Source organism: Anser cygnoides, chromosome 6, assembly GCF_040182565.1.
Source record: "Anser cygnoides isolate HZ-2024a breed goose chromosome 6, Taihu_goose_T2T_genome, whole genome shotgun sequence".
Lineage (NCBI taxonomy): Eukaryota > Metazoa > Chordata > Aves > Anseriformes > Anatidae > Anser > Anser cygnoides.
Window position 1 is genome coordinate 9,222,626 of NC_089878.1, and position 23,457 is coordinate 9,246,082.

The 23,457-nt window shown below is 41.1% G+C and overlaps 1 protein-coding gene across 5 annotated transcripts in view; it reads right to left on the reverse strand.

Moving 5' to 3' along the window:
• Positions 1-23,457, reverse strand: part of ERBB4 (erb-b2 receptor tyrosine kinase 4) — a 579,191-nt gene that overhangs the window by 162,061 nt on the left and 393,673 nt on the right. For all 5 annotated transcript variants that reach the window (XM_066999837.1, XM_066999836.1, XM_066999835.1 and 2 more), the window contains exons 5-9: positions 19,963-20,028; positions 11,459-11,577; positions 7,600-7,741; positions 5,934-6,047; positions 4,121-4,247 (exon numbers count right to left, since the gene is read on the reverse strand). In XM_066999837.1, coding sequence (XP_066855938.1) covers positions 4,121-4,247; positions 5,934-6,047; positions 7,600-7,741; positions 11,459-11,577; positions 19,963-20,028 — 568 coding nt within the window. The remainder of the gene's footprint in view (positions 1-4,120; positions 4,248-5,933; positions 6,048-7,599; positions 7,742-11,458; positions 11,578-19,962; positions 20,029-23,457) is intronic.

Genomic DNA, 23,457 nt, shown 5'->3' on the forward strand with positions numbered 1-23,457 from the left:
TTCTGAACAACTATGGATGATATCCCTAAAGGACAAGATGCATGTTTTCAACATTTTTTCCAGGAAGACAAACTTAAATGATAGTTTTAATACCGCGCTGCCAGGACTGTACTTATAAAATTGCTACTGAAACAAGTAACAAGCTAAAAACAGAAGAAAACTAAGAGCATTCTGGCAGTGCCTGACCTTGGACATTACAAGGATGCACTGTTTAGAAGGTGTAAAACAGGGAACATCAAGAAGCACAGATCCTTGCCAAGCTAGTTGGTCATTAGAGAACTGAAATACCCCCGTCAAACTTAAAAATCTCTAAGTTAGGAATGCTATAGCATGAAAAGATGAAACTGACTGATTTTGACAGTGACATTATTTAGCTTTTTTTTTTATTATTATTTTTATTTTGAAGGAGTGAAGAGCATTTGCCTGGACAATGTCCACTAACAGGAAACATACTGTGACACTCCCATTATTTAAGGAGTAAAAGCCTAACTCAAACAAAAAAAGGTCCTTTAAAAATACAGGAGAAGGTTCTTCTGTAACACAATGTTATGGTATTTTTGTAGGGTTTGTGAGGGTGGGAAACATATTCAGTAAAGGTGCAACATACATTTCCATCTCTCCTCCTGCTTTCTAAGAGCAGAACTCCTGGAACTGGAACACGTTGGTAATCAACCAGGCTGTCTCTGGGGACAGGCCTCACCCGACTGTGCTGTGGCAGGCTGATGGGGTCATTTTAACTATTGTGGGGGTGACTAGGACAGTAAAAACAAAATAAATTCTTAAACCTCAATACAAAGCCCAGTGGACCACAGAAGCATCATATAAATGTAATTTTAACAATTTGGGGCTCTCAAAAGTAGGTGACAAATTTGTACTACCTAACAGAAACACAACACTTCGCTTTTAAAATGCATTACTAAAAAGGAAACACCATGACTGTACTGAACACGAGGGCTGCTGAATTTCACCTTCAAATCCTAAGATAAGGTGGTCTTTAAGGATACAAATTTAAACCCCCTTAATAGGCAAATGCCTGACATGTTTTTATCAACTTCTAAAACTGCAGACTAATGCAGTTATCTACCATTCTTAGCAGAGACAAGATTTCTCAGTAGAATAGGCTCAGTTGGACTTCACAGCTCCAAGAATAAGAGTTTCAGCTGATTGTGGAATTGCAGACAGACAACTAAAGGGAAGATAAAAAGCTGGCTAGCACTGAGGGCTTGTTGCTCCTGCTGCAACAAGGAGCATTTGCTGCTAGTTAAGGCTGTCTGTCCTCAAACTACACCCCCTCACAGGCAGCAGCACATCCAGAAGGCAGCTTGGCTTTTTAGGACCCCAACCACACGAAAACAACAGAAAAAAAAATTGCACCTGAGCTGTAGGGTTCCTACCCATTTTCTAGCCAACGTGCTCTGTCCCAGGTCAGAGATGTGGATCTTTAAGAAGATCACTTCATCCACACACTTCGGCAGAGTACTACCTCAAAAGAACGAGCACTACCAACTCACCAAAATTTAGGCCTACCTTTATCCCACTTCACATCCAGACTCTAATTAAAGTCAATTCAGAATTATTGAATTTCTACATATACAACCATAAATAATTAACCCTGGAAACAGTTCCTACCTAAACACATAGTTTGCATACACATTGTAACAAAGGCATAGAGACTAAGTTTAAGAGCTCAGAGATCAGAAAGGCTACAAAATGATAGGATCAAAAATATGACAGCATCAATTGTAAGTACAAAGTTACCAGTCAAAACAACAAAATCCATTCTTAGCATCTTTCACTGAATTCTCTGCCACTACAAAACATCTGTCAGTTCCCCACAGACAGCTAGACTTGAAGTCCCTACAATCTGAAATGCTGAAAATTCACACATAGAAGCCGCAGTTCACTGAGTAAACAACTTTGTAACAGAAGTTAACTAGAAGTTCAAATGGACATTTTTTTTATTTTATTGTTTTTGCTCTATACTGCCCATCTATGTAATAAACTGCTTCTGTAGGTAGCTAGTGCTTTTTTATTTCTTTTGTGTACTACTGATTTGCAAAACATAACAGAAATTTTAAACAAAATTCTGTCCCAGAAATGCAAAGTTATTTTAGCACTCTTATTTTTTTTAGTACACACTACCACAATTTATGCTGTGGAACAATTTAGGGTTGCAGAACTTGGTGTCTTCGTGCTTAAGACTGGTTGGAGTGAGCTTTGTTCATGAAGAATGAGACAAAGTTTCTACACAGTATCAATATTAACTGACCTAAAAGTTTTTCTTCTATTAAAATACAGCAACATATTTTAACTCCCTGCTTTATAGTCAATAATTTAGTTTTTCTTTTTCCCAAGGGACATGGTTTTATTCAAGATTGGTTTTGCTCCTTTTAATTTCAACAGATTTGTTAATGTGACTCACCTTGTAACTCTACAATCAATGTAACTTTTGCAACAAGTGCTCCTCTAATACTGAAACTTGCATTTCGCTTAATACACAGAGAATTGCTCAATTCCTCCACCTGCCTACCTTGCATTTATTGAGTACTTCCTGCCAGGTAGGATTCAACAGATTTACAGCCAGCCTCGTGGCCAGTCATCTGGCCAGATGAGGAAGCATTAAGGTGCAAGCACTGACTCCTGCATGACCTTCTCCAGGCTTTCCCAGGTCCAAAGCAGCTTTTCCTTAAACCATTCAAACTAAAGTGTTTCAAACTATGCTATGTTAACCTTCCACACTGTACTCCCTGCTGGAGAGATGAGAAGGCCAACTATGCAGCCAAAGCTCACTTTTGCTGGCCTTTTAAAAATGAGCGAGCTGCAGAGCCCCACTGAAGCAGATTTTCAACCTTCAAATGGCTGGAGTCAAGCTGTAGGTGAAGAAGCATTACAACCAATCACCACATCAAGTCTAGGAAACGAGACATTTCTTTCCACCTCACCTAGTAGGTAAATTTGAGCCATACAACCTAGCGTCAACCACCTTAACATACCTGAAGGTAAGACCAACAAAAGACCTGCTGCCAGAATTCCACTTCAGATCTGCCTGCAGAAGTTCAGTTCATCACTCTCACACTATGCCATGAAACTGCAAACATGGAGTTAATCTGGGAATTTATTTAGTATCACAAATCTTGACAACCAGTTGCAACCAGTACTGAAAGCTCTGAGAAGCCTAAAAAGCATGATAAAACTTCAAGACTATACAGTGGTAGAAGTACTTGAATACTTTGTACTGTTAGTGTACAACAAAGCATGTGTATACTTATTATGTGCAACAAAGCATGTGTATACCTATTATATACAGAGTAGGAAAAAGAGTTTCATCTTGTAGCACATTTTGAGACTTCTGCCCATTTTAAAAGGGCCCGAAATACCTCGAAGCATCACATACAATTTACCATGGCCAATTACAGTACGAAGACTTGAATTAGTAAGAAAACACAGCTGTATGTGTGCGCTCTCAGTGACAAAGAGTGCAAAGCAAGGAAGTAGCTGCTTGCAATAGGCCTCCCCTGATCAAAATAAATTAATCCTGCTTTCCCTGGACACATCCCATCCTTGCAGAATATGCACCACGCATTCGCTTCTGATACAATGACACAAAGTGCATCGAACTATAAACAGCAAGAGGCTAGGTATTTGGCTGGGCTCTTTCCAAAAGAGACATTGGTGAGATTTCCAAATACTGGTTCTGTACCTCCACATCACCTGTTATTAAGACTTACTCAACATACAAAGATATTTAAACCAAAATACCATATTTAAGTACCCCTGAGTTTTGCACATCTCTGCAATCAAACTTGTAATATACGTAATTTAAACCAATTGACCGTTCTTTCAAACACGCACAACAACCACCAGCCAGGCTCTGACAATTTACAGTACCCAAAGATCATAGTAGGCTTTTCTCCTTCTAGTGCCATCTACTTCATTCTTTCTTTTCCTATAGATTGAATCGTAAGAATCCCATTAACAGTTTCCTTCACAACTAAGTCAGAAAACTTATTTACCCTGGATCTGCTGTTGAGCACAAGAAGCCTGCAGCCATAAGTAAGAGGTGTACACTCCTGGTTTCGGCTGGCACTATGACATAACATCTTACCATTTTGTCACTTACCCATGAATCCCAGTAACGAGGAAGATAAGGTTGCCATTGATCTTGGTACAGTTTATGAACTTGTCAATATTGCTGGAATCCACCGTCTGAGCCGACACTAAACTCCCTGTTCCAATGCCATCACATGCTGCCAAAACAAGAAGTTGGTGTAAACAACTAGGAAAAATGATTACTGAACCAGAACACATTGGTCTTCTAAATGCAAGTCTTCGTTTCTTTCAGAGATAAAGCTGAAGAGAGGTGTCAAAATGGTACTCCACCCATATTCCCCAAAACCACGTGTCCATTCAAAACAGTAAGTCTAAGTACCTGTCAAAGAAGGGCATCCTGGCAAACACCTTGTTTCACAGTGCTCTCAAGGCCAGTATGAACCCCCAAAACTCCCTCTCAAGCCCTCTGTGAACAGAGGCATGAGGACTTGGCTTAGAGCAGCTGGCTGGGTGGTCTATCTGCACGCTACTCACTGCAAAAGGAAGGGGTCTGCTAACTCAGCGGGTCCCTTGGCTCTGGGGGACCTGGGAACTTTACCATTCACACACCAGAAGGCGCCTTATAATGGAAGTACAAAAGTTCTATCCTCATCATCTCAGTAAATAAATAAAGAGGCCTGAAGAAACTTTGGTACCGTGTGACAAATCTTCTCTGTCTGGCCTTCAAATGTAATTCAGTTACATGTTCTGGGACACGTGATGCACACATGAACAAAACCTTCACAACTTCTGTAAGATAATACAACTACCTCCCTAATGAAGTCCTCAAATGGCAACTATTAACACCACACCTGAACCTTTTACACACATGTAATAGCTTCCCTCTGTCCCATTAAGCAAGGCTAAGAGCTTGGCAAGAACAATACATATGTATTGATGTGCATGAAAATGTACCTTTCTGGAGGGGGGTGGGGGGTGGAACTGTTTACTGCAATTAGGTTGAAGGGCAGGACACTACACACACTTAGAATTCAGTGTGTAACTTCCCAGCCTTGGCAGAAATATCTGTGTTTGTCTGTCTCAGCCATGTGGAGTGACTGCTGATTTACAGTGTTTTCGTAGCTTCATTGTGAATTCCTTTTCAGACAGGGCTTCCTCTAGGACTGAAAAACAGCATAAGCCCATGCGGGAAAAGTGATGGTGTTTTGCTCCTGAGACATTCAAACAGGGAGCAGAAGGCCTCCCCTAGAGCTCAGGACAGCAAAGTAATCTGTAGTACTGATGAGGACTGACACCTGTCACTGAAAAACTTCTAGTCCTCTAGAAAGACTAGAAAACAGTTTTCTGTTTTCTGCGAAAAGGAAGATATGGGAAAAACATAGATATTCTGGGTAAACATAGATATTCTGGGAAAACAGAGATATTTTTAGAGAACGGACAAAATAAATGGAAACCTAATGCTGTAGTGACAAGTGGGAGACACACCATACACCAAAGGCAGAATTTTAGCGTAGCCTCCTTTGGGATGACAAAAGGAGAGTTCCAAAACTCCTCCAGGAAATACGAGTCATTAAAATGATATAATAAAGAATTCTTTCAGATTTCTCTAAAACCAATGAAGAAATCCCCCTCATTTTTATCTAAGCAAAGTAATTGGCTTAGTTATATTACCATTATAACTGAATAAATTTTCATTTTGTTGTATTTAGGAACACATTTCACACACAGTCTACATAGTTCAAAGTTCTGTGGATATCCAAAGGCTATTAATATCAAGTATTCTACAGCATACTCATACATATTTCATGCCAAACTAACACCCTGCTTTGGTCTACTAGAGTATAGACTACATTCAAGAAAATTTATACCAAATTACTGCCTACCTTTAGGACAAATGTCAGTGCAGGGCTTGCACATCTTAATACCATTTTCTTCAACCTCCATCTTGGAGCTCGGACACGCACGAACACAAGAACTGGAATCGACCACAAAGTTGTCTGAGCAGAAAAAAGAAGATATTGGTAGAAAGTGAACCACTGGACTAAACAATACTGGAACATATGGGTTTGGACTCTATTATGTCAATGTGTATTCCTATTTACCTCAGTACTTCCACATAAACATCAATGTTTAATATTCAGTGTTTTCAGAAACATCTAAATAAGGAAGTTAGGCATGGCTTTGGGTCACTCACGAAAATCTATGAATTGTCAGTCCATAACGCCCCCAGCCCACTCCCACCCCCAATTTGGTTTTATCATCATCTGTGAAATAAATAAAAAACGAGTTATGGGAACTGAAGAGAAATAAAACAAGATGCTCTGCCCTCTTTCACACACACAGAAATATATTTGTCTGGGGTAACACTGCATGGGACAATGACAACTATTTCAATTTTGCCTTGTCAAGCAACTGCCAAAGGGGCTTTTGTCTGATCCTACTTGATTGAAAGCTTAATGTCAAGAGAAAAAAAGTAAGTCAGAAAGTTCAATGACGTATTTAGACAAGGGATCACAGCCCTTAAGCAGTACATGATATACCAGTGTTGTTAAAAATAAATATAAATCTAGTTTGCTTAAAGAAGTCCAATGCTACTATTAGAGACAGAATTAAGCCTTGATGGTCCCAGCCTCATCCCACTGTCAATGAGAACTTTGTCAGAGAGATTCAAAATTTGGATTTAGCTTTGTGTTGAATTATGACACTATTTTTTATAGAACATCCATTTTTCTCATGGATAAATTACACATAATTAATGCACACCATAACTAGAAATCTTGGTGGAAATTAAAGGGAGAGCAAGAACACTGTCTCCCTTATTTTTCTAACAAAAATGTCTACGTCAGACTGTATCAATGAGGACCCTCTGTAAGTATTTGGGACTTGTCATCTGGCCTGCAGTTCAGAAGCATGTGTTTTTCACATGCATGGGATTTAAAAAAAAAAAAAAAAAAAAAAAAAAAAAACACCCCCCTCCTCACCGCCACTATAATTTGACTCATGGCTTGTTAGTATAGCATGTCTTTTTCCTCACTGGGAAAAATTGCAGAAAACATTTATGGTAACTTGATGTCAATCCATCATCATTCCAAGAAGAGGGCATCAGCATCATGAAAGCGTTTGCTACCAGGTAGTACTGGTGGTGGACTAGTTATTTTTCTGAAACTGTGATTTCTACACTTGTACAATCCCACTAATAAATACAGCATATGGCGCTATTTTAACACTTAATTTCTAAACGTACAAGGGCTGATCAAAACCATGACTATAACAAATAGTCATGAAGACAGAAACTCAGTGAATTCCCTTTCTTTAAAAAAAAAATAAATCACTCTAGTATAAGACATTTGGAAAGTGTCAGCAACCCAGAACGTCTCTGTCTTCAGTTAACATGTGACTGAGTTGCTAAAGGCTGCACGCACACGCAGAGCTATTTCAGACAGTGCACTATTCACTTAGCTCTCATTCTCTCATTGTTTCGCGAGGTTCTTGAAACGCAACTCAAAACTTTCCATCGCTGGAGGAAAAGGCAGATAACACAGCACTTACGTGGGCATTTTTTGACGCAAAAAGCCCCATACGTGTACTTGGCATTGTGATTATGTTCTAGCTGGAAGGTGGTAGGATTGTACACAAATGTCTGCGGGCACTGCGTCACACATGCACCACTGTCATTGAAATTCATGCAGGCCTGCAAAGCAAGGGAGAAGAAAAAAATCAGCTTGATTAAATCATATAATTGGTTGTGGTTCGTTTTGTTTTTTTAGCTTAACAGTCCTGATTGTTCAGAAGTGTTGCAACAGTGAGAAATAAGACACATGTTTTTCTAACCCCCATTTTGTCTACTTAGATTTCTTGCTAGGACCTTGACAAATACAAGACACATAAAGGGGGGCTCACAGAGACCCCTTAATTTGAAACACTGCTGCCTGTTACAGCACTTCCTACAAAAACATAACAGAACCGTAATTTGTTTCATAACTATTGTTACTACTAGTAATCAACTAATTCACAACTCGATGGGACATTCTAAAACTGCCAAGAGTGAACAGCTATTTATCTTAGTCAGTCTAAACAAATGCTAATGACTTTTCCTTAGAGGCCCAACCTTTTGATTTCTTACAGCATGAGTCCATAGTCCAGCTGAAAACTGAAATTCCCAATTAGAAAGCAAGAGGGATAAGAACTTCTTTTGAGGTAGCACAGGAGGGGGTCATTTCCCTAAGTGGCAAGTTTAACAAGGTCAGTTGCTTCACACACTGGGAAAGGAAAATAGGACTTTGTATCACTTAGCATTCAAGCTCAGCCACCCACAGCTGACAGGGGACAGGGCCCTGACAAATGAAGAGGCAAGCGTGTGGATAAAGAGAGTAATGGTATGCAGGGAAAATAATTGACTGTGAAAGGTTGATAATTAGTAATATTAAAAAAAAAACAACACACCACACCACTGATTTTGACATTCCTTATCACCATGAATCGTATCTATGGGTTTAACCACAGCTTATAAAAAACTGTTTGAGTAGCAATCACAAAGCAAACTGCAAATGCGTACTGTCAAATCTCATACAAATATGAAAGCTGTAGCCTGGCTTGCATCCCACTAGCATTTTAAGCAACCACTGCTACTGGATTCTGCCTCCCCACTTACCAGTCTCTTCAAGCCACACTGCCTTAGAAATTTCAGTCTAGGGATGAATCCTGGAATTTTCCTGGTAGTCAGAAATACCCAGGTGAACCTGAATCTTTACAGAGTCAGCAAGTACACCAGTGAGTCCCTCCCTCCCCTCCAAAGGCTGGAACTTTAAGAAAAGTGAAAAAATTCCCCTGTTCTTCAGCTTATCTCCATTCAGGTCATGAAGGAGGTTACCTGTCAGGTCAGGAGATTTCAGGAAGTTAAGGCTAACAAAGTAACAAAAGAGAAGGACACACACTGCTGAAGAAAGGGACAAATGGGGAGTTCCATGATGAAGGCACCATCCTAGGCTGAATATGAACTTCCACTGTCCTCAGGAGCTTGAAGGTAGGCCAAACCAGTCCTGTCTTTGCTGGTTTATCAAAAGTTGTATTCAAAAAAACAGTAGTTCCTCACAGAACCAGAACTATGATAAACACGGTCAGTTTCTTCCTTATCAAGAACCAGACAGGAAGTCCACTCTATGAATAGGGTTTTCAGATTTCAGAGTATTTAGCCAGGCCCTGCTACGCATTTCAAGTTTTAGATCCAGTTAGGTTTTGAATAGAAGACAGAAAAACACGTCTAAAACATTGTTTTATCATGTTTGCTTGCAGTTATGTCAGATGATGATTATTGTCTTGCTTTTATATAACTGAATATCCAAATGATTGCATCGCAGCATATGGAGGAGGAAGATAGATAATTTTATCTAGAAATAATAAAGCCGTATTTAAAACAGGATGCTGTTACAAGCTGCCATACACTGAAGGATTTTTAATGTTCCATAAGCTGTGCTTTTGCTTATTAATAAATATTATTTTAGTTTGTTTCCTCAACTTACTTTACATCCATTGTTGACTTAGGAAGTGCTTTGTCAAGTACATGACAATCCTCTGATGATGGTGTAGCAAATGCAAAAAGTCAAGCACATCAATGCTCTTCACAGAGATGGCACTTCTCAGGAAAAGCCCACGTGGAAGACTGGAGAACTTTTAATTCATGACCGTAATATTTCATACACATTTGTAATTGCTTTAGTAACATAAACTTCTAGGATGTGGTGCTAGATGTTGCTAATATGTGAATAAAAGTACAAGAACGTACACAGGGAAAAAACAAGTTAAATGAGTTGTATCCTTCAGCTGAAAACTAAGCACAGTTGTTCACTGCCTAAAGGGTTCCACTTTTCACCCAGTGTGGTGTAAGCAAGTAATGGCTGGTCTTGAAAGACCCCTGCTGAATTTCGTTTACATTGCTCTGGGGCCAGGAGTGAATGAGACAGATGCCCTGGGTACTTCTCTACAGGATCAGAACAAGCATGTTAGCGTGATTTTTAGCATACACATTTCCACAGCTGCCACTATTCAGGAAATCTAACTCATTTCCTTTTCTGCTGTGGTATTATAGAACATGGACACACAAGTTGTGGGTTCAACACCTCAGCACTGGAAATGTTCCTCAGCTGTCATTATGGAAACAGTAGCTGCATTTTTACCTCTTTCCTTTACACATTGATGTTGTATGACGACACGGGCAGGATGTTGTTTTCGCATCCCTTGTCCAAACCATTACAGAAGTTCCAACAAGCTTTGGATCAGGCCTACAACACACGCTGATTATATACAGTAAAGTCCCAATTACAGACTTGACAGTGATTGAAAGCCATCACCACATTTCCTCAGCAGTAAAAGAATACCATTTACAAAGTGTTTTGGGAGCACAGCACCTACCACTATCAAATGGTATCTGAATAGTGAGGAAGTTTGAGTTCCAGATAGGAAAAGATTCATTTTTGCCTGTTTGCTGCGATCCTCTTGCCTAGAGTAGCAAAACATTTGCAATTGTCCAAACCATATGATCTCTCCTCCCAGTCCTTCCTGGCAGATTTTAGAAGGAGCCCACCCAAGTTGGTAGATGTTTGTCTCCTCAATCATTTGGGTACCTCCAAAGATCCACTTCTCTGAACCCATTCTAGTTCTTGGCTTCTTCAGGCCTAGGTTTGCTACCCCTGAAAACATGAGCAAAACTTGCCTCTGTAACACAGTGATGAGCTATATGTTTTTTGAGATCAGTGTGGGGAGCTGAAGCTGCTGATACTACTACAAATACAAACAGTACACAAAATAAATATGGCTAAAGGCCTGTATTTACAGAATGCTTGTTTTTTAAGGAAAAAATAGCCTTTTCTTCTTTTTTCTTTTTAATCTTAAGCACATGTAGTAGAATACATACATTTGAGGTAGAGTATTTTGTGAACTGCTTTTCTTCCCAGTATGGCTAGTAAAAAAACTGAGTTTAAATCAAGCCTGGCAGTAATAGGAAACATCTTTCACAAAGAAGCTAAATTGTATTCTTGACTTTCAAATAAAAAGCACACCGAGCAGCAATAAAAGCTATGCTCAAATGTAACGACAAATACTTCTAAAAATTCCCTATTACCTCTAAAAGTTAATTTTAGGAAAGCAAAAGATAAAAATCACAGAGATTAGCATATTAAAGTTTCCCAATCTATATTTACAAATCTCATAAATCTGTTAATGGGCAATATTAAGTAGATAAGTGATGCTAATATAACGTGAAAAATATTAAATGCTAGAGTTCACAGTCAAAATCTGAGAATGTGCATACAATACATTATAAGGGGCAGAACTGTGAATTTCATGGATTAAAGCATTACGAACTTGCACTGCGACTGCCAGAAACGAGAAAAATGGGAAGTCTCACACATACAAAGCAATCAGTGTCTTTAGGTCCGGAACAGCCTCCAGCGCATTCCCGGTGGCAGCAGTCGCTGACGTAGGGCCCATAGCACCGTCCATCACACTGCTCTGCGCACACTGTCTTGGTTACTAGGAGGAGGAAGGAAAAATTATCGTGTCAGCATCAGAACTAAGGAGACAGCTCTTCAGCCGCACACTGAGGAAAACAAGCAGAACAACACCGTACTGAAAAAAAATACAAGTTTAAAGGCAATTTTTTTCAATGGCAGTAGTAACTGTTTTCCTCCATTATACCTTTACAATACCTTCTTCAAGAATGTACCATTGCCAGAAGACTGCAAAGGAAGAATTTTTTTATGGTGTTTATTTTCATCCTTGGAAAATAATGTAGAATACTATTTTCAAATGATTGAAGTTTAATAAATAGCTGATGGATAGCTATGGAGAGAAAAAAAAAACACATGAGGAAATAACAGAAGAGCTCACCAGTTCCACATGAGTTTTTCCCTGTGAAAAACTGCAACACTGAGTAAAAAGCATGTAGAAATTCTGTGAGGCCAGCAATCTCTGAGCCAAAAGCTGTTCTTGATGGCAATCAATTTGAACAAATTGGCAATGAGAACAGAATACAACCTTCAGACTGGAACACATTTCGAAATACCACTCATCTTCTTCTAGTAACACAATCCAGTCTTCACTCACAGGTAAACAACTACAGTCTACCAAGTGGCAGGTGCAGCAATTTAAAAGGAACCACACTGCTGTACCTCAGGGCTTAGTTTTGGACAAAGAATGGTCAGCAAGCAGAGTAACTTCCTCCCCTCAGCCATCTATATCTTCAGTCTTTATTTTACAGGAAAGGGAATTAAAAGTTTCTGCAGGACTATACCAACCACCTCCTACAGAATTTGAGGAAGCTGTGCTGTCAGCTCTCCTTTGATAAAGAGCAAGAAAGTTATGCTTCTCTAATTAAACTTAACCAATTATTTTGTTAAAAGCATTTCACTAGTTCTCTATGGAAAACACTTTTCAAGAGGCGAAAGAACACAGAATTTCATCCAACTTCTTGCTCCATTCTAATGTGATGCATCAGTGATTCCTTTTTATTAATTTTCCCAAACTGAATTGCCTCCACCACTTGCTGGAAGTACTTAATGTAACACCAAAGCTTCTTAATATACGTAGTTTATTTAGGAGATAAAAATGTAAATAACAAAAGAGAAATCATAGTTTATAATCTACAGAATAAAGTAATGCACTTTAAGAGTAATTCCGACTCGCTGATACCAGAGACCGCACTAGAAAACACTTCTGTGCCTCACACAATAAGATTTTAAAAGTAAGGGAATTTTTTGTAAATGCACTGACTGCCGATGTTACTAAAGAAACAGAATAAAGGTTTTTACTTAATAACTGCATTGATACAATGTTAGGACAGATAGGAAACAGTATCATAAGTTAACCAGGACAGATGCAGACTCTCCTGGTGAAAATTAAGGACTCAGTAAGTCTGTGTCTGCACATTGGCTTCTGCCAGTTCAGAACCTGGTCTATTGCATTTGGGTTTAGACTGGATTGGGCACTACCTGTCTTAACCTTGAATGGAGGTGAAGCCTCCTGACTTAACACAAAGCCCTGTTTGCTAGAACCTATTTGGGTCCCAGGACCCAAACCACCTGCATTTATCCATGCCCCTGGGCTGAGCAAGCCAGGTAAGCAGCGTGCTGATGATTGCCATCAGGCTACCGATCTATTCCAGCAGCTCTGCAAACCACCCCAGGGGGCTGGAAAGCCACCGGCCGCGCCTCTTAGACCAGAAGCCAGCCCCAAGCCACGGCAGCACCCCCCGTATACCCTCCCCATTTCACACAGCAACCGCTCAGCAGCAGGGTTACCTCAGTTTTTAACCCAACCTCCCTCCTTCAAGGGCTGGCCGCCCACCTGCCTGGGTTACGGCTGCCAGCGGCGAGGCAGAGCCTGGGACCGCCCCGCACCGCCCCTCTCCTCAGGAGCCCTGCAGGCATCAAAATGGCGGCCGGGCCTCCCTGCTCCGCGCCCCCTTCCAGAACGTTCTAGAGTGGAAGGCGCGGCCCGGGGCTCTCCCTCAGCAGTGCCCACCCGGCGCGCCTTGAAAGCTTATTTCCCCTTTTTTTTTTCTTTTTATTAAATTGCACCAGAGGGCCAGAGCTTTGGAACCAGTTGTATCAGGCAGCTACAATTAATGCTTTCAATTGGAAAGGAGGGGAAATTGTGGCACAGCACGGCTGCTTTCCTCACTGCTGCTCCACTGCAATTTAATGTTTTGTTTAAATCTGGAAAGTTTTGGTGCACGGTACCTCTGTGTAGAAAATTATTTTGAGGTACCTAATTAGCTCAGTTACAATTTCTTCCCCCAAGTGCAGCTGCTGTTGGGACTTGGGATGCCCATCAGGACTCTGAAGCTATTGCTTCCCTGGGCAGACGGCTTTTCCAAGGGCCGCTGCAAGTGCCACCCTGTCAGCTACAGAGAGTACTGGGAACCTGCAGCATCCCCCAAAAACAGGCTGGGAGGAGGTGAATCCCCACCTTGGCCATGCCAGGTGTCCCGTCACCATGCCATGCAGTGTATCTAGATCTTCCAGTCGGCTCGCTGGCTCTTACGTTGAGCCATCCCAGATCTGCATTTTAAAGGATTTCACAATTCCATCAAGCTGTGCCACAGGTCACAGCACTTCCCAAGGCTGCCTAGTTTAAACAGCAGTAGGAAGTGATCTCCAGTAACAGCAATAGATTTAAGCAATTTACTGGCACCTTTTCAGCAGTTTTTAGCCTACTAGTCTAGGCTCACCTAAACTATTCACCCTCATCTAGAGCCCCCTGTAAGTCTTCTGCCATGTGTAAATTTACAGATACTGTCTTTTATATTTATTTATTTATTTTTACAGTCCTTAGCATTTTAAGAGACTACAATTTATTCCAGAATATGTTTCCTTCTAAAAAGAAGAGCAGGAGCACGAGGACTGATGTGGAGGAGCACAGCCCCTTTCCAGCACAGGACAGGAGCAGAGTGCCCTCACAAGCTGTGCTCCTCTGCTTGTGGGTTTCACGCAGCCTCTAGCAAGCTGTTCAGGATAGGGCATGTTTTGAGTTTTCCTGAACACTGCAAAGATGTAAAGTGGTTTGCAAAATATACAGTTGCGAAGGCTTGTTGCTGCTTCTCCTTAATTGTTTATTTCATGTTTATTTTACTGGGAAAGCCAACAGAACTGCCAACATTTCATTTTAGGAAAAGGCCACAGCACACCTTATTTATCTTTCGGAGAAGGAGCCATAAAGGTATCTTCAGTGACAACTTACAAAGACAGAAAAAAAACTTAGCTCTGAATTTTTGAAGGACTCGCTCAAGACAGTTCACAGCGAAGGGTGTTCCCCAAAACAAAACAACTACAAGGCAATACTATGTAATAATAATAATAATCTGATTGTTCAGACTCCAGTAAACATAGCTCAACAGTTCAACTTCCTGCAATCATTATCATAGTGTAACCCTACAGAAAATGAACTTAGCTGCACACATTTAAAACAATGGCAACCTTTCCCCCAAAACTTCCTCCAAACACAGACAATTTATTGTACAGCTGCAAAACAAGACCTATCCAGAAGAGTGAAATGTAGAAGCAGTTATTTCCCAAGGCATCAAACTGCATGTTCAGATCACTCACCTGGGCTTCCTCCTCACTGCAGAGACAGCCTGTGACATGTAACTGTGAATGCTCCACCAAGCTAGCTTGGAGGTGGTGCATTTCAGGCAAAACTAACAGGTCTGTGTAACAGCCCAGAGGAGCCGGCAAAGCCACAGGCAGCATGGCCATGGGGATGGTTGGGAGAGAGAGGGCTTGAGGAGCAAGGTGGTGTTGAGCAGAGGATGCAGAAGATGCTACCAGGGTGCATGGCTTTGCCTGGGAGCTGCAGAGGTGGATGACTGCAGCTCCAAGGTGAATATGAAAGACCACTGCTGGTGGATGTTGCTGGGTGGCTCCTAGGGGGGACACGTGGCTCGAAATGGTGCTGAGGAGAGAGTGGGGAACTGGGCAATGGCTGCTCACAGGCAGTGTCAACCCAGAGCAACCCTGCTGCAAGCTGAATAAGTGGAGCAATACCAAGCTTCTCCTGCTAACCAGCACCGGGACTGTTTACAGGGGAGCTATTGGACAGTGGTGATTAGGAGCCCTCACTGCACCTCTTTCTTGCAGCCCAGACACACAGGTGAGATCCAGGAGTTCTGGACAGGGGACCCTACAGGCAGGTCAGATGCCAGTTACTCATTTCTTCAGCCAACACAACTGTGAGGAGAGCCTTCACTAACAACTAAGGCCCCAGGTTTCAAACTAGACTTTTATAGGATAGCACAGCTACCTGCCCTGACACCTGCTTCATGGGGTCGCTTGAGGCTTCAGCTGCACAGAACCGTCATGAAGAGTAGCAAACACCAAGGTCATGACAAAATGTGCCATGCATTGGGGCTGGTTTCTGGAGGGGAGAACAGAATGCTGACTGCCAATCTTCACTAGTATTTCACTATGATAGCAAAAAGCTGTGCTGGGCATGGGGTGGAATGGGCACTTCAAGTGTGTGTGCTCAACTAATCAGTCTCTCTTATTGTTTCCCTTCATCTTTAATTATGTCAGGGCACTATAAATCTATGAAGGAAAAAATGGAAAGTAACTGAAATCAATGAAAAAGTCTTATGAACATGCAAAGTTATTAGTGAAATACAAGGATTTTAATTAAAGATGCTGGCTCCAAGCAAAAATGCCGGGTTGCCCTGATTGATCTAAGCTGCTGGTTCAGCTCTTTCCATCTCCCCCACCAGGCTCCCGCTTGCCTTTTGCTGCTCTAATTGGGTACTTCCTGCATCGGCACCTTCTTTTTCTCAGCAACATCAGCTGCAGAAAGACTGTATAAATACAGTTATGCTCAGGCCAATCTCCTGTACACATACACAGTCACACAGTATTTTATGTTTGCTGAATGTTTAGGTTTGGGGCCTGATTTAAAGGCTATTTCCCTTTTTTGCCTCCCCTTAGTTTTAATTTAAATTATTCTCTTTCAGTTTCATTCCTCTAGGATAAAGTGCATAATCTGTCATTTTAATAAAATAATGCATTAAATTTATAAAGCTTTCAATTTCTTTTCATATGAAAAAGAAACAAAAACCCTTATCAGACATCAACACCAAAAGCAGTAACAGTCTAACCACAGATTTTCAAATTTGACTAGTAACTTCCAAAAGCTTTTGTTCTTGTGCTTATTTTTAAAAGTGGTTTACATAGTGGGTGTGCCCAATACTCTGAAAAACATTCTTTTTAAGAGCTATTCCACGTTAGCCTTTCCTGACACTAAAACAAAGAACACTCTCTAGCTTTTAAGTGTTTCATATTAATATTTACTAATATTTTAATTGTAAAAGAAAAATGGGTTGTTAACTGCATAATACAGTATCCTGAAATTATCTCTGTTCTAAATCCTAATGGAACAGCTTATTTAAATTTTCCCATTAATTGCCTTCCTAAATACATAAATTTTCTTGTCACATTTAGACAGATGTTAGGATAGAGTTAGATGCAGGTGGTGTATCAGATAGAATTATACATACAGAGAGACATAGCTGGAGGGCAACATAAGAAGACAGGTAAATGATACTCATGCAAAAACAAAAGGATCTTTGTTTTTTTCCATATGTAATTTGAAATGAAAGACACGGATTAAGATCTTTCATTTTTTATCTATCCTTTTCCTAGGAAAATAATTTAAATCTTATCTTGGGAGGGGGGCTCATCAGAATTTTTTCTTCAGTGACTGGATAAAAAAATGAAATTATTAAATGCAGACATGCTTATGTGCCTTCTGGTTCTAGGAACAAAACTTTTTGACACTGGGAAGTAATAAGGCCAAAGTCTTTTCCTGCAGGTGTTTGAAGGCCTCCCATCCTCAAGGTGACTAGGTGAAGGTATAGGCTATGTTTGTGATACCGTTCTTCCTGTCTCCAGCTTGTATCTAAGAATTGCATTAATTAGACTGAAAGCCAGGGCAGTTTTTTAAAGTCAGAAATGAAGGCAGCAAAAGCTTAACACCACTTGGATTTTTATGTTTTGATTTCCTACTCATATTCTAATTCTTTGTTTTAATGGTTTTTAGAAAAACAAGTTTTGCGAAAATGTGATGAATAAATGCTCATTGCTAGCCCAATATTCACTCTTTTTGTTAAATCCTGCTGTTTACCCAAGGCAGTACAAGGTCAGGGAGGCAAAAGGAAAGCATACAACCTAAAATTAACTCCTGTCCCTGACAATTGCTGCGGGAACTATACTGACAGTGTGTTTCAAGGTAAAAGGCCATAAGTAGCTATTTCAAATTAGGAATGTGTGATCCATGCATCTTCCTGGAACTTAGATAACATATGTCTTTGATAGTTTATTAATCCATGGTCATGCCTTAGCCTGTCCCCACTGTTTGGATTTGAGAGGGCAGTCACTGTGAAGAAAGAGAGAGCTGTCACTCTGGGAGCAAAGCTACTGTGCAGCTCTGCTAAGCTTCTGACTTTGCAACACTGCAGATAAGTTTTGCTCTCTCTGGTATTATTACATTAATCCACCAAATCGGTTTGGTTATCTGAGAGCAGCGCTTTGGGGAGGTTGAGACCATGTGAGCCGATCCTGCCACGTGGGCTTCTGCAGCCACGCGGAGTCCAGCTGGACTGTCCAACACTGCATATGGCTGGAGCCTCCACCTGCTGGAACCAAGGCTTGAGCCAGGATCAGATCATCCTTATCCGACAGAATCACCAAGGTTTTGCACTATTCTCCGATGAGATAACCACGTAAGGCCCAAGTAAGTCTGTCCAACTCGGGAAGAATTACCCAGGTCCTTGCAGAGATGGACAAAACACGCCTAAGAACCATCATTAATTAATTCTAATTTGGCCACAATATAAAATCATTCCAGCCACCTAGAGTTCTGTCCCTTTCCTCTATGTCCTTCAGTACATAACCTCGCTGTAAGGAGATTTTCTCAGGACTGACTTCTTTGCAGCATTCATAGACTGCTAGAAAGAAAGGAGAGGTACTAGCTCAATTCAGACAAACAAGAATACACTTCATTATACAGTTATTCCTGCAACCTGTCCTGAAGCACTTTTAATCACACCCGCAGATAACGTTCAATATGAAAGAGCAATATAACAACGTGTTAGCTTTAGCAGAGCTATAATTGTCATCAGCTTTGCTAGCAACATCAGCTGATGTACCTGAATGCAAAGGAGCACAGGGGGGCAGAGCCTCTGCAGGCACGCAGCTCTGTCACCTGCACCCTGTGCTTTGGCACGGGCAGGAGGTCGGATCGGATTTCCTCATTGTGGTCAACCCTAAAATGTTCATGTCAAACTATCTGCTATTTCCAGTTTCCCACAATTTCTTGCTCTGAATAGTGGGGGAAAAAGGCATTTTCGCACTGTTTCTAATATTTCCAATAAAAAAGATGGCTAACATTGGGCTATCATAAGTTCAAAGAGTTAGCTGGTACACCTGCTTGGTAGCACTTAAATCCCAGCTACAACACGGCCAAGAAAATGAGCACAAGCCAGAGCAGTGCTAACTCAGGGGTGTGAAGGTATCAGCAAACATTTCGTTTCCTGGGAGGAGTGACTCCAATAAACCCAACCAATTTTCACCATCCTGAATTTCAAAGAAGAAAAATGTAAAGGATAGCTCTATTGCTGCAAGAGGAAAAAGGGAGAAACTTGTAGGAAAAGATAGCTCTCAATTTTCTCCTCTTTTATATTTGCTAATATTGTAACTACACTTCTAACTCCTTAGTGCCTGTCTGGAGGAGCTGAAAGCACACAAAGAAGAAACTCTCTCAATATAGTTCTTTTTTCTTACTCATTTTAATGCCATCTAAATTCAAGAGGACAGACAGACATTGTGAACAACCCTTCACTTGCTACTTCCTTCACAAAAAATCATTATTCTCTTTCAGTATAACTCAACTACATTCTGAGTTATTATAAAGAGAACAATTCTGCAAGATAATTAATACTCCCAGGCTCCCACTGAAATAAACAGAGTACTCTGGCATTAGGAACTTTGCAGCATCAGGCCATCATTAAACATCTCCAAATCCGCCTTGTAGACTTTTCTATTCCTGCAGTATTCGTTTCAGTATATTCCAAAATAACCATCAATATTCTCAGGAGCCATGCTCCATGTTGCCGCCAAGAAGTGAAAAGAAAATTCAAGTTAGCTTAAGCATTTTTAGAAAGCACAAGGGAGGAAAGAAAAACATAAATTCACATGGGGGGAAAAAACAAGATCATCAGTTGGCAAAAATATACAGAAAAAACCTTGAAATGTTTCAGAACTGTGCTAAAAAGAAAATTTATAGTATCTCTTCACAATAATAGTAATAAAAAAAAAAAGTAGGATCCCTGTTGCATCATTTTTCAGTCCTTTGTTTCTCAGGGTCTTGCATACTTACAGGTCTGGCAGTGATTCTCTGTGGGTCCCCAGCATCGGCCTGTGCAGGATTTGTGGCATCGACCACCTTTGGGAATGAAAGAAACAGGGAGATTAGAAATGTGGCTTCCTTTCATTTCTTTAGCCTTCAACAACCACTAAAGAGAAGGGTCCATCTTGCCTTTGAAGAGCTTCTATGCTTTACTAAGTTTGAAACCATGTCTGTAAAAAAGTCCAGACACATAGCCAGAATGGGTAGCAAACATATGGGTACTTATCTAAGTGCTTTATACCCTAAATCCCTGTGTGCTACAAATAATAGCTGGAACATTTTAAAACCAAAAAAGATGAAGTGTGGAGGAGCAAGGAACAATTTCACCACCCGGTGCTGTTGCTCTGTACATCCTCCATAAGACCCACTCATTCCTCCCATGGGACGAGAAATGGCTGAGCAAATATCCATCTCATCTTGTGTTCAATTTCACCTGAACAATGGGGCAATAAACTCAGTGCCTTGGAAGAAAAGTGATCCAAAACCAATCCTCCCCCCTAGAAGACTGTACAGTCTTCATGTCCAAAATCACAGTGAAGGAAATTTGCTCTGTGCAGCCACTTCTCCACAGTGACAGCTAAACTCACAGGACTTTGCCTTTTCTGACTGCAGAATCTCTAGCTGCCTGTGGTTGTGGTTCTGCTTCTGAAGGAGCCTCACCTTGGAGGAGATCTCACCTTGGAGATGCTCTGCATCATCCTTCCACGTGTTGACAGTCTTAATCAATCCCTCAAGACAAAAGGGAACTGAAGGTGCTTGCTTTGCAAAATACAGATGGGGAAGGTAGAGTTAACAACAATACCTTTTCTAAACTTTTACAAACTACCTGGTAATTAGCGATTGAAACCCTCTTGCACTGAGGAGGGAGAGGAATTCACATCTTCCATTTCATGGCTAACCACTAACCACTGTGCAAGGAAGCGGAAAGCGGTGGAAGGACTGGCACATACTCTCGCTGCATCTTTTGTTACCTGAGAAAACACTCAGCCAGTCCCACGACAGTTCTGATGGTGAGCGAAGGAGATCTCATCCTGCAGTTCCACAGCCAGAGCTCAGCCATACTCCTTTCTCCCTCCTGAAGTGCAGGAGCCTTACAGCACCCCAGGTCCCAACTGCTATAACATGGGTGCTGCTGGAGCAAAGCCCCTTACAGGGAACCAGACCTGAAGTGATGAACTGAGAAACCTGACACAAGCATTGGGAACGACGCCGCACAGCCCTTCCTGCTGCTCTTCTGACCTCAGTAACTTGACCTCGCCTTGGATTAAACTTTTATTCATCACTGAGTACTGCTGAGAACCTAGTAAGTGAATTTCCACTTTGAACCTGAACCTGAAGTCATCAGGAACATTTCGATCCTGTACTAGCAGCAGTAGCTATTAATGCTGCTCCGCTGCACCCTGCACTAAACCACATACTGCCCACAAGCTCCCACTTGGGAAACAACATTGGAGAAAATGCAAAGCAAAGGTTGGATCACCCCCAAAAGACAAGTGTACCTACCAGTTGTTACACAGTTAAGCAAAACCACAGTTAAGAGTTGCGTGAAGTCAGGCTTTGTGTCGCTACTTTTGTGAAACCAGTGCTCTCCTCTCAGCTCTCACGCAGCACCGATGGTGCTATTGATTATGTTGTGCAGTAATTACGTGCTGTATGCCAACTACCTTGTTAAAACTACCGGCTCCTCACTGCACTCGTGTTCGTTTCAAGCAATTATACTGGGGGAGCGTTGGTGCTGACATCACCAGCACATAATTTGCTGTCACACGCTGCCATCTGTTTATTTAGATCACAGATATACTATAACTACTTAATGCAAACTCATTCTGGCTGACAGAGAAGGGACTCCATCTGGCATGAATAATGCAACTTTAATCAGTAATAATGATTATTATGATTATTAAGAGGCTACTGGAGCCCTGTGCAGAAAGCTAACACATCCATTTTGATTTATAAGAATGGAAGTTTAAAAAAAACAGGTGAGGTAAACAAAAAATCAAGGAAGAACTTTCACAGAAGAGAGCCTTGAAACGACACAGTTTGTTTGCTGGGTTTGGTGCTCACTTTGCTGAATAAATATGATGCCCTGGAACTGGGTGTTATAAACCCTGACCAACCGAACAAGCGGGAAGGAGAAAGGGCAAGGCAGGGAGTGCACATTTCCGTACCTGCCTCAGCATGGCCCGCACCGCAGCATCGCTGCTGGGGGAAGGTAGGGAGGAACCGCAACCCAAGGACAGCAGAGCCACCGCCTCTTGCAAGGCTCCATTTTATGCCTGACCCTAACTTATGGTCAAATCTGACATCCATCTAGCTCAAGGGGACAGGGATTCAGGGAGAAAGCTACAAGGCTGGCAGCCTGACACAGGGAAAAGCATTGCACAGACCACTTGCAGCCACGTATTCCTGAGGCAGAAGAAGGCACCAGTTCAGCTCTTTCTGCCCCAGACTTCTGCCCTCTTCCAAAATTTACTGTAGGCACTGGGCTTTCCTTTGCAGTTTGTGCACTGAGATAACAGAAGATACTTCAAGCATCCTTCCAAGAGACCTCTAACTAGAGAGGCCTCCCACACTTCTGCACAAATTACATTTAAAATGAAAATCTTCACATTTCAAATTCCTAGGTGCTGAGCTGATCCTCAGCAGGCAACCAAAATGTGCTCAGCCAACTCTACTCCTCCTGGAAATAAAAGTGATCCAGCATCTTCAATAATCATTATTTTTTTATTTAAAATCTTGCATGCCTGCTTCCTGGTACATGACTTTGTTTGTCAGTGTCAGATGATCATTTGCATTTAAATAGAGATATTTAACAAAATAGCAAGAAAAGGCTGCCAGTTTTCCTTTTTCTCGTTGGGAACTCAAAGTCTGTGCTTAATTGTTTTCACTTTTCTCAGCTGCACAGACAAAACAAGGAGCCGAGCTTGTAGGCAGCACACCTCTGAATTACATTACATGTCCTTTTGAAGGTCAAATATACCGAGAATTAAAATCAAAAAACAAACTCCCTCCAAACAGTGTCTCTATATTGGTCCGTTTGTTCAAAAAGAAAAATAACTTTCTTTGCTCTCAGCAGGAACTGGTCCAGATTCTGCCCTCCAATAACTCAGTATTTCACCTGGTTTTCCCACCGTAATAAGGACAGATTGCTACCCATTAAAGATCAGCTCTGTAAATCTTATAACAAAAATAGGCCCATGGAAGTCAACGTAAGTAGCCAGGAACATAAGGAACATCCATGTGAGGAACAGTTCTCATGATTAGATCTGTATGCCAGGCTTAAACAATAATAAATCGATTGGCTCCGAGACTGACAAAGTCCTTACAAAAACTGTACTACTTCTCACAAATCTTTCCATATGTATTTCTTCTGATTTTTAGATTGCAGCAAGCCAACAGAGATTTGAGAAAAAAAAATCAAACAATTCCTGGCATAAAATAGATGATTCCTTTTATTCTTTGTGT